Raw genomic sequence first — 12258 nt, 5'->3', positions numbered from 1 at the left:
TAAGAGTGGACTAACAAAACTATTCAAGAAATAAGAAAGAAAGAAAACAAAATAACTAAGCTTTGCAGGGCAACTGGAATACCTATCAAGATAAAAAGCCATTAATCCAGAAATTCTAATTCTATACTATATATACAATTGTATATATACAAAAAATTGTGTATATATAGTATGGTATTACTGGAGTTAAAAAAAAGGGGTACATGTGGGTGAGACACAGAGGCCCATGCCCATGTGTCAGTAGAGCACCTCCTGTAGTAGCTGTTAGCTCTAAGAAGCTGAGTGGGAGAGTAAGTCTTCTCCTTTCTGTACTCTCTGTATTGACAGTATGCATGTTTCTAGTTCAGAAACAAGTATAATTAGAAGGAAGAAAGGGGCTTGGGAGGGCTTCCCTTCCAAGGGATAAACTGGAAGCAACCAGTTTAGCATACTATAAACTGTAGCAACCAGAACAGTGCATAGTAGACAAATCTGTTGTCTTCTGTGGGACAGGAGAAACTAGAGACAGTCTTATTGTATATAGGAAATCAATATTACATACAGGAAGCATTTTAAGTCAGTGGCTAAAGTATGGACTATTTAATAAATTTGTTGAGGCAATTTGCTACCTATGTGAAACAAGATAAAGTGCCTTACTTCATATCATATTCCCTACCTCCCAATGTATGTTCTAGCTGGATAAGTTAAAAAGTGACTGTTTAAGAACTTAAAAACTAACTTTAAATAAGAATCTTTAGAATTGTATTAGCTGTATCATTACCAACAAAAAGAACAAAAGTAAAAAAACCAAAACAAAACAGTCTAGTAAAGTGATTTATGGAATTAGTAGTTTTCCCACGGTTTTCCTTCATGAATAGTTAACGCTTATGAATACAGAATTGCAAACCAAGTAAGTGCCAAATGCTTTTGAACAGAGAAAATGCAAATGCTGGAGCCGAGAGCAATCCTGTCTGAGGTCAGGCACGGTGCCGGCTGGCTGGCTGGCTGGCTGCGAGATGCCCAGCATACCTAATTGTTTTGGAAGCCTGGGCCCGGGTGGAGAACTCGCTTGCTCTCCAGCACCCACACTTCTGGGCGAGGCTAGGCAAAAGGAGCTGCGTGTTCAGGTACACGTCTGAAAACGAGGAACAAAAACTGCGGCTTCTTACCTTAGGCTCTGATTTGGTATTTCCTATCACTTTAAGGAGGACAGTCTTTTACCAGTGTTTAGTCCAAGGTTTAGTTGGCAGGGCCTCACAAAACTTTCTTTTGTCACCTTTGGGAGAGAGCTATGAATAACAGTGTACTGCGCACTGTTCTGTACTATTCAATCTAATGCCTTGCTTCAAAAGAATGAAAGACCATAACCAGAGCTCATTTAACATAAGAAGGTGACACGGAGGAGCAACATTTTGGAAATGGCAGTCAAAACCAAATCTTTGAAGTGTCTCATGCTGCTCCTGTTTTACTTCAGGGGATTGGTGGAATTTACCTGGTTCAGTGTTTATAAATATTTATTTTTTATGCTTACTGAGGGCCAGTTATAATTATACTGTCATTCACTTAATCCTCATGACTGTCTCATGAACTAGGTGCTATTATTATTGTCATTTTACATATAAGGAAAGTGAGGCACAGAGAGCTGAAGGCACTTGCCCCAGGTCACAGAGCTGGTATGTGAAGGAGCCAGTCCCAGAATCCCGGGTGTCTGAGTGTGCTCCCAACTACACACTACATCACGCCCCAGGAAACGAGAGAAGCCTAAATCCCTCCATTAGATGCCCCCTTCCTTCCTTTTAGAGGAAACAATATTCCTCCTCTTCTAAGGCTGATCTTTCCACTAGGGCCCTTAAAAGATGAATCTGTGGCCCACACCAATCAACATGCCAAGAACAACAAAAGCCTTTCTCTTTAGACAACAGGCACCTTTCAAGCTGTCTCCTCCCTAGTGCCATTTTTCTTAAGTGAGGGCTACTCTTCATGCCCTACTTCCCTCTCAACACGCCCTTGCAGTCTGGCTCCAACCTCACTATTCCAATCTGGTTGCTGAATTGCTCTCTTCTCAGAACCACCCCCTCAGAACATCCACAACGCGAAGCTCTTGGCACTTCTTATTCTTTTCTAACTAATTGTTCCTCCCCTCCAGCCCCCAATCACTCTTCAATCTGTCCATTCCTCTCCAACGCTATGGCAGGCCAATATCATCTCTTTTGGGCTCCTGTGTAGTCTCCTGTCCCCAACAATCCCATTCTCTGCTGCACACAGAGTGAAGCTTACTGTGTCACACACCTGCTTACAATTAGCACTTCACTGGCTTCCCTCTGTTTTCAGGACAAAGATCAAAGTCCTTGCCGTCACCTACAAGGTAGGAATCTGGTCCGACTCTCCTCTGCTGGCCTCTCTCATGACCTCTCTACTCTGGCCACCATAGTGTTCCCTCAGCCTCTCAGGTTCACCTCTTTTCACATCAGGACCTTTACCCAGGTGCTTCCTTCTGCTTCCAACCCTTGGCCGGTGCCACTTCCCCTGGTTGATGTGTACTCATCTTTCAGAGTGCAGACCAGAAGGTTACGTCTCAAGTAGGCTTTCCTGATCCAGAGACGTGGTCAGGTCCCCAGTACTCTTCATAGCATCAAAACTCTTCTTTCTAGCCTTTACCCCAATCGTATTGAACTCCTTGCTGTACTTTAAGCCTCCTGTGTAGTAGGTGCTCTCTCTATATTTTTAAAATAAATTGTGAGCAGTTAGGGTAGGGGGTCCCTGGAGGAAGAATACCAGGCATGGCTTTCTTGACATGAGAAGCCATTTTGTGATCTAAGCCATTTTATCAAAGCCTGTCTACAATGCTTGGACCTGAACAGGTCTCAATAATTAATGATCTTAAGGGAACAAAAGAATGTTATCAAGCAAGAGAAGTAACAATAGCCAAGGTAATTTATCAGTTGTAAAGACTCCCAGTTCTGTTTCAATGGTAAAGATAAGCCTGAAGTGCTCAACCTTCAGATCAACCGGAACCTAAGGGATGACGATGTTGACCTTTTTTTTTTTTTTTTGCGTTACGCGGGCCTCTCACTGTTGTGGCCTCTCCTGTTGCGGAGCACAGGCTCCAGACGCGCAGGCTCAGCGGCCATGGTTCACAGGCCCAGCCGCTCTGCGGCATGTGGGATCTTCCCGGACCGGGGCACGAACCCATGTCCCCTGCATCAGCAGGCGGACTTTCAACCACTGCGCCACCAGGGAAGCCCTGTTGACCTTTTCTGATCTTAGTGACTTAACTAAAGCTTGAACTCTGCCAACCACCCAAGTCCCTTCATGAATATGCAGGTACCCTTAACTTAAAACCTCCCCAATTTTGCTGTTCAGGGAGACACTGCTTTGGGAGAGATCCCAGTGTTCTCCCTACTTGCTGCAAGTAATAAATCCTTCTACCGATCTTTGGCTTGGTTGTGTCTTTTGGCTCGACACCCACCAAGACGTGCACCCAGTTTTTGGGTAACAAAATGTCGTTTCAACTCACTTTCTCTTCCTACTCCTTAAGTGTTTTTCAAGGTTCCATCCCTTTCAAGGACGAAGTTAGTTGTTCTTCTTGTGTTCTGTATTAATGGCACTACTTCTGCTCAGTCCCCAGACTCTAAGTCCTCCTGGTTCTTTCTGACTCAATCCTGTCCTTTTCCTTGGTCCCACAGATGCAACCCAGTCCTGCTGAGTCTACCTCTGTCATAAGCCAATGCTTCTCCCCAGCCCTATCGCTCCCGGCTGTGAAGACAGACACTGACGCTGTGGAGGCCATCTCTTTGCTCCAGCCTAACACTGCTGCCGGCCCCTCTTCCCTAAGGAAGGGTCAGCATCAAAGGCTCCCCACTGACTAGCAAGTAAAATAAAAACACTGGGACTTGAGTATTTTTCTACTCTTTCACTTACTTCATCGTTCTCTTACTACCTTTCTAAATGTGCCTTATCTTCAGACAATCTGAGCTCTACAGTCTCCCCTCCTATCCTCCAAATCTCCATGTTTAAATTCTATCCATTTTCAATGTCCAGCCCTGACCAAATACCTCTTCCAGGAAGCCTGCTTTTAGAAACTCTCCACCCTGCTATTACACTATCTACATACCTTATCTGCTTAATGTGTCTTAGTTCCTTTGAGGGAAAAGCCCGAATCAAATGCTTTCTTATTTCCCTTTTACTGTCTTGTAATGTATCCTGCCCTGGGAGGTGATCTTTGAGGGCCCATCCCAGCGGGTCAGGATAGGGTTGCATATGAGTAAAAGCTCAATCCAAGTTCACTGCATTTATGATATAAGGTAGACAGAAGTAATATATAAAATCACGATATGATTAAAGGAGAGGAGAATAACCCAGTGAATTCTCCCCTTATACATATCATCATTTGAACTGTTATTTCTGGTAGGTAGCAAATGAAGCCCTCAGAGCTTTTGGTGGGTACTCACATAGTGCCCTATGGTGCTAGCATAGGTGTCAGCAATCCAGGACATCTCCCGCTCGCCTGTGCTCATGTCTGGGGCAGGCACATCAACGCCAGGACCTGGGGGCACAGGGAAAGGGCATCGCACCAATTTTTAAGATAAATGCATCTCAAACACATAGATCCTTGCAATTCTCTATAATAACAAAGCTACCATGGCTAGAAAACTTTAGATTTCACCTAGGTTACTAATTCAAGTCATAGAAATACTTACTAAATGTTTCATTACAAAATTTACAGATACACAGTGTTACATGATAACTTCTCCCACTGGTGTTCACTTGCTATGTGAAATTAGCTATGCACAACTGATAAGCTGCTCAACAGATTTCTGAATGTTGCAAGCATAGGCAAACCAGTTTAGCCTCTCTTGACCTCAGTTCCTTAAACTGTACTTAGAGATAACAGTACCATAAGGAGGGTTGTTATGGTTAGAAAGTTTATGTGTATGAGACAGCACAGTGACATACTTGCTTACTGGGGGTGTAAGCCCTCCTCACCAAGTAGAAAAAGGGAAAAGACACACTGCTGAAGTATTATGTTAAGCCCCATAGTACTTTTACCTGTGACATAATGCTGCTTTGACCTATTATTCAAAGCTTACTCTGTACAGAAAGTTTTAGGACTTGACTTTCAGTTCCTCAGATCAGCAAATAAAAAGTTTGAGGATAACAAGAAGCTAGCCCCCAGGCAGCAACAAGTGCCAATGACGGCACTAATGCTGATGTCGAGATCCCAGATGGAAATGTATTAAATGGTGCCCACTCAAATCTGTAAAGGCAGGAATACATAGAAATATACCCATCAAAACAGTAAGAATACAATACAAAACAACCTAATTATTTAATGGGTCATCTATACAAAGAAATACTATGCAGTCATTACAAAGAATGATGTACATCCATGTAAATGACTTGGGATCATCACCAAAACATACATGTGGCAAAAAAAGCAGGTTTCATATAGCATGTATAAGTTCCCATTCATATAAAATTCTCTTTATATATACCGATGTATAATAACTATACATATTTCCATGTGTATATATATGTATGCAGAGGTTTAGAAAGATATGCACAAACTTTTTCACTATGTTTAGACTTCAGCATTGTTTATAACTTTCTATATTGTTTTAATTGTAAAATACAAACTCGTTATCTTTATAAAAAGAAAAACACAACTTTTAAATGATTAAACTATTGTCTCCCAAATTAAGTTCTTTCTAAGAGGTATACTTGAGTTCTTCCTATAATTAGTACTTTTAATCAACAGAATAAGGGCTTCCCTGGTGGCGCAGTGGTTGAGAGTCCGCCTGCCGATGCAGGGGACACGGGTTTGTGCCCCGGTCCGGGAAGATCCCACATGCCGCGGAGCGGCTGGGCCCGTGAGCCATGGCCGCTGAGCCTGCGCGTCCGGAGCCTGTGCTCCGCAACGGGAGAGGCCACAACAGTGAGAGGCCCGCGTACCGCAAAAAAACCCAAAAACAGAATAAGGTCCATTCTAATATTCTACATTTTAGGGGCCCAGGCCCTACATATGTACTTCTTTATACAAGTTGTGATGTAATGATACAGAATTGGTATAAGACAACTTTGAAATGGTCAAAGTTTTGTTTTTTACACTCTTGCTCCCCCTTCCGTACCCAACCTGTAACTCTCCTATGTCCTGGTACTCTTCTCCTTAGGCATCTTACAAATATCAAGAAGTCTAACTTCCCCCAATCCACCCTCACCCCATACAACTTTCCTGCTTGGAACAGTTAATGCCATATCCTAGCCTCATCCTCTAACAAAAGGGCTCCACTGTTCCATTGGCCACAATTCCCATTCCTTTACAGTGACATACCTCAACTGGAGGGTAATACAAGTATATTTAATCATATTGCTTTTCTCCTAAGGTATAAATGACAAATGGCTCCCACATCTCTTTAGAGGTATCTACAAAAGTATTAATGCTTGTTTTCAGCAATACCAAGTGTTAAATAAGCTTGTTGCCTCAAATAACAATTCTATTTGGAGAAGGGCAAGTTTGAGGTATGTAGTTTGTAAATCAAAAACGTATAATGATAAATTGTTTTTCAAAAACAATTATTAGTCTAGATATGCTGAAGTCAGATAGCTCCCCCTACCCAAAGCAAAATCACAAAATATTACTAGGCTTGTGAGTTTCCTACTCCCTACAAAATCAATGTATAGGGATGTACAGATTATAAGCAATTCCTGGATTACAGGTAAATTCTCAAATACCTACAGGTGTGAATGTCCATCCTGTTAAAAACAGGTAACTACCCTTAGGAAAGTTAAAATGCCATCACTCAATCCCGCAACAGTATAAATAAGATAAAAAATTGGCTGAAAAAAGCAACTGCTTTCACAGAACATGAATGTAGGGGTAAAGCTAAAAGGGTAATTTTGCTGCATAGAGATATAGTGGATGAAAAGGGAACTTCACAGTGTACAAAGGTGGTATCAAAACTCACATAACAGAATTAACACCCTTGCACAAACTAAAAAAGAAGAGAGAAAAAGAGGAAGGACCACTTCTCAACTCATTCTATGAGGCTAGTATTATCCTGGTATCAAAGACTTCTTAAGAAAAGAATACGGCAGGGCTTCCCTGGTGGCGCAGTGGTTGAGAGTCCGCCTGCCGATGCAGGGGGACAGGGGTTCGTGCCCCAGTACAGGAAGATCCCACATGCCGCGGAGCGGCTGGGCCCGTGAGCCATGGCCGCTGAGCCTGCGTGCTCCGCAACGGGAGAGGCCTCAACAGTGAGAGGCCCGCGTACCACAAGAAGAAAAAAAGAAGAAAAGAATACGGCAGACTAATACCTCTTAGAACAGTATCAGAATGAATAAAATACTTATGAATAAACTTAACAAAAGTAGTGTGAGATCTGTACACATAAGCCACAACTACTGAAGCCCGCGTACCGAAACGAAGAGTCGCCCCTGCTCGCCGCAACTAGAGAAAGCCCGCGCGCAGCAATGAAGACCCAATGCAGCCAAAAATATATAAATTAATTAATTAATTAAAAAAAACCCCAAATAAATAAATAAAATAAAATGTATGTTTAAAAACAAAAGCAAATGGAAAGACATTCAGTGTTCATGGACTAGTTTAAAGGGGAAAATAGAATAAGGTATGAATGTTCTCCCTTGGATGAAAAGTGGCATTGTTGGGGGGGAAAGTGGGGGGTGGGGGTGGGATGAACTGGGAGACTGGGATTGACATGTATACACTAATGTATAAAATATACACTATATATACACTAATATGTATAAAATAGATAACTAATAAGAGCCTACTGTATAAAAAATAAAACAAAATTTAAAAAAAAAAGGTTAAGATGGCAACACTCTACAAATAGGTCTCCAGATTCAAAGCAACCCCTATCAAAACCAGAGCTGACTCTTTTTGCAGAAATTGAAAAGCTGACCTTAAACTCACACGAAGTGACAGAACCAGGACCCAGATTCAGGTCTAACTCATAATCTGAAACTCTGTGGAAAGGGAAGTCAGAAAATAACCGAAATGACATCAGTTCCAAAGGTTTGCTCAGGAGTAGTTCTGTGCCCTAGAGAGGGAAAGAATGCCAGCTGCATCCCTCTTACGCTACAAAGCTTTCTGGGCCCAGATGTCAGTTTAGCTGCATGGTGGCTTTTGCACATAAGCAAAAAAGTCAAATTGCTAATATTTAAGCTTTCAGTGTTTCAATGAATCACTTTTTAACCTTTGCAATTACAGGGTTCTTGTTAATATAGAGAAAATTAAGCTGGATATCCTCTATATATGACAATAAATACAACTGAATAAAGTCTGAAACCACTCAAGACTATTAAATACGTTTGAGATTTAAGCTAAGAGTTTAAGCTAAGTTATGATATAAAAAATTATGAAGGCTATCAGAATTAGTAGATATTTCTGTGAAGGAGGTAGTTATCTCATTAACTAGTGCTACCCCTGTACAATGACTGTGTAAGTAAAGCTCACGGCAGTGCCAGGGAGGATGCATGCCAAGAATCCAAATGCCTTTTAAATTATAAAAGACAGGACAAATCTAGTAAAGTTCTAGTGTTACTTAAAAGGGGCAGATTTCAAAATAAGGATATGTTAAGTTCATAGGAACTTGTCAACAGTGAGAAGAATACTGGGGAAGGAAAGCAAGAGGGACAGGAAAACAGAAGTAGATTTTCTTTCCTATTTTAGTCAGTCTTCTTAGTTTTAACTATGGTTAAAGGGGCAAAATTCTATTAAAGATTTTATTTTTTTAAAACAAATCAGAATCTTTCTAGGACAAGAAAATAAATAGGCAATTTGCTTGAAATTTAAAGATTAAATAGTAACTATATATTACAGAAAAGAATATTCACATCTCATACACAAAATAACATATGACATAGATAATAGTACGATAGAAAATTAGTCAGAAATTTAGTCCGAGTAACAAACATTAGGAGCCCCAGGAATCCTTAAAATCAGCCAGTGATATCACAGTGAGTAATCAATCGGCATGAGCCTCCACACCTCCCAGCCTGTGCCCACTGCTTTGAAGGGAAAGGCCTGCTTAAGCCTCCAATTCCAAACAGCATCAGTTTTCTCACTGCTTTCACAACAGGATTACTATTGCAAAACTGCTTTTTGCATATTAAAAACTGTTTATAATGCAGGCATTAGTTAGTTCCTAAAATCTTTTTGGATGTCACAATTGTGATTGTGCTTGTTGTTCAATGCTGTTACATGGATCAAAAACCTTTATTATGTCTGTACAAGGAGAAGAGGTGGAAGTGACCTCTCCTGGTATCCACACTGTACACTGAGAACCTGAACTTTTCTATTAGAGAGGTGTCATGAACAGGCCCAGGTATGTTCACCATGTTGAACAAAGAACCCAATTTCTCAAAGTAAGAGGACAAGTCTCTCTATGCATGTATAGACAAAAGCAGGAGTTTAAATTAAGAGTTACTTTTTAGATGTTCCCACTCCGTGTAAATCTACATGGCAATACATACCAATAAAGCCCTTCTTTGCCAGCTCCATGGTGAACCTCCTTGTGATCTTTTCCAATTCATTATCCTATAAAGGAAAAAGGTGAAACACAAACAATAATGAAAAAATAATTTTTGATAGAAAAACCACTTGTGGAGATAACTAATAGTTGCATCCTATTTTCTACTTATAGGATATTTTCATATATCTTCTTGTGTAATCTTCAGAACAATTCATAAAGTAGGTATTTCCATTTTAAACGAAAATTAAATTTTAAATTTCTGAGACCAGAAATTAGGTTACATAAGGAAAAGATAGTAGTGCTAAGGCTCAAACCTGTTCTCCTTGTATTAATATAGGATCTTATGAGCAATCCTTATGGTGTATTTTCATTTAAATTGCAAATTTAAAAAATAAAATCATATATATATTGTCCATATACAGATATTTATTCACATAATTTATTTAACTTAATACAGAGGTTAATTAGCAGCTTAAATTAACTTGGAATTGATAGGATAAATAATAAAATTTTTACCAAACTAGTTAAGATATGTCACTAGAACCTTGGGGCCCCAACATAAAAATCTGAGCACAGTTATATATAGTATATATTTATTTATATACGGAATACATTTATATTATAGTCGTATATAACACACATGAATATAAATGCTTAAGAATATGAAGGTATACTAATTATATTAATTACCTTTTAACCAAATAAGAAAATGAAAAAGGACATTGATGTAAGTAGGTGACCTTTCATATGGCAAAACACTCAATGAGTTAATTATCTGCTTGTTTTTCCATTCCTTTTAAAAGCAGTAGGATGACTTCCCTGGTGGTGCAGTGGTTAAGAATCCGCCTGCCAATGCAGGGGACACGGGTTTGAGCCCTGGTCTGGGAATATCCCACATGCCGTGGAGCAACTAAGACCGTGCGCCACAACTACTGAGCCTGAGCTCTAGAGCCCACGAGCCACAACTACCGAAGACCGTGCACCTAGAGCCTGTGCTCTGCAACAAGAGAAGCCACCGCAATGAGAAGCCCGTGCACCACAACGAAGAGTAGCCCCTGCTCACCACACCTAGAGAAAGCCCACGCGCAGCAGCAAAGACCCAACACAGCCAAAAATAAATAAAGAAATAAAGAAATTTATAAAAGCAATAGGAACCATTAATCTCACTGGTATAGGGGATACACAGAAGTCCAGTAATTTCAAGTTCTTTGTAAATGCACCATGTGCACTAATGTCACTTTGATACTTACGGTATAGTTCTTGGGATTGATCTTAACACCAGCTTTGGCACCCCCAAATGGCACATCTGAAAGAGAAGGCTGAAAGTTATTATTCCATATACAGGCTAAAAGAATTAAAAAGGCAGAAAAAGCTGTGTAATATTATAAAAGTGTGAAACTTTTAGCTTTATTTTCAGAAAATTCAATAAATAAACCCACAATCTCTTCTAAAATGTTGTACCTTAAAATTCTAGTGAACAGAAAATAGACTAGGCAAATTACAATGCATATTTAATCAGTGTGCTTTACTATTTCTAAAATGTAATGGCATATTTATTTTCCTTTTACTATGATTTGGTCTTATTTAAAGAGTATAGAAAGGGATTTAAACAAAGATCTACACTTAAGGAAAATTCAATTAGTTCCTATAAAGTCCCCATTAAAAAAAAAAGACTAAATCTTAATTAAGACTAATTGAAAAATGATATAAGTCAAACTGTGCAACCTAAAACAAAAACAAAAAACCCCCCACTTCTGATGAGGTATATTTCTCTAACATCTTAAAAGTAACCTTGTATGCAAACATATTTCCCCAGAGTTCTTATTAGGTAGCAGCAAAGGAAACCACTTACCAACCACTGCACACTTATATGTCATCAGAGAAGCCAGAGCTTTTACTTCATCTACACTCACATCAGTGCTGTAACGGATACCTGGCGGTTTAAAAAAAAAGAGGGGGGGTGAGAAAGAAGGGGATATATTTAGAACATCCTTCTGGCATGTTGAAAAAAAAATTCTAGAAATTGAAAATGTCCACACTTTTTATGGTTATTTTCAAGAACACCTAAAGTAGCTTATGACTAAAGAGTCGATAGGGGGACTTCCCTGGTGGTCCAGTGGTTAAGATTCCATGCTTCCGCTGCAGGGGGGCTCGGGTTCGATCCCTGGTTGGGGAACTAAGATCCCACATGCTGCGTGGCTTGGCCAGAAAAAAAAAAAAAAAAAAAAAAGAGTCAGTAGGAAAAAAGCTGCTAATTAGATACCCAGAAAGAGCGACAGAATGAGCACTGAATTTGATTCAAGTATTTTCATATTTAAGAGAATAAGATTGGTGAAGTTCACTGTTTGCTTTCTGGTATGAGTAGCATCAAGTAGGGTTTCTGGGGATTTCGAGATAAGATAGCCCTGTCCTTCAGGGACTTATAACCCAGTGGGAAATAACAGTAAATATGATTTCACAGACAAAAATTACCTTCAAATGAATGTTTTTTATACTTTCAGGGAGGCAGTAACTCCACGGAGGCTTTTCTTTCTTTTACTTTTTGCTTTAGGTGACTTGGTAGCAGAGAGTTCAAGAATTTTGCTATAGGCAAATGGATAGTTAACAGGCTTGACAGTTTCAACTTGAATATCAGATGTCTAAATAGAGGTTTTGGCTTCAATGGGGTATAACCAAAGAGATCCTTACTTGTAACTCCCTTCACCCACTGCCAGCCTCTTTCAACCAAGAAGTGAGAAGCTTGACAAAGTCATCTCTCCTTCCTGGAAATGAGCAATTCCCTTCA

The 12258-nt window shown here is 39.9% G+C and overlaps 1 protein-coding gene across 1 annotated transcript in view; it reads right to left on the bottom strand.

The window, feature by feature from the left end:
- The window catches only part of GLUD1 (glutamate dehydrogenase 1), a 40758-nt gene that overhangs the window by 12815 nt on the left and 15685 nt on the right, over nucleotides 1-12258 (bottom strand). Inside the window, exons 2-5 of the mRNA XM_081232227.1 lie at nucleotides 11326-11406; nucleotides 10724-10779; nucleotides 9475-9538; nucleotides 4431-4525 (exon numbers count right to left, since the gene is read on the bottom strand). Coding sequence (XP_081088353.1) covers nucleotides 4431-4525; nucleotides 9475-9538; nucleotides 10724-10779; nucleotides 11326-11406 — 296 coding nt within the window. The remainder of the gene's footprint in view (nucleotides 1-4430; nucleotides 4526-9474; nucleotides 9539-10723; nucleotides 10780-11325; nucleotides 11407-12258) is intronic.

This window comes from Mesoplodon bidens (genome assembly GCF_964165515.1).
Source record: "Mesoplodon bidens genome assembly, chromosome: 1".
Lineage (NCBI taxonomy): Eukaryota > Metazoa > Chordata > Mammalia > Artiodactyla > Ziphiidae > Mesoplodon > Mesoplodon bidens.
Note: the sequence above shows the minus strand (reverse complement) of the source record. Positions and strands in the feature narration are given on the sequence as shown.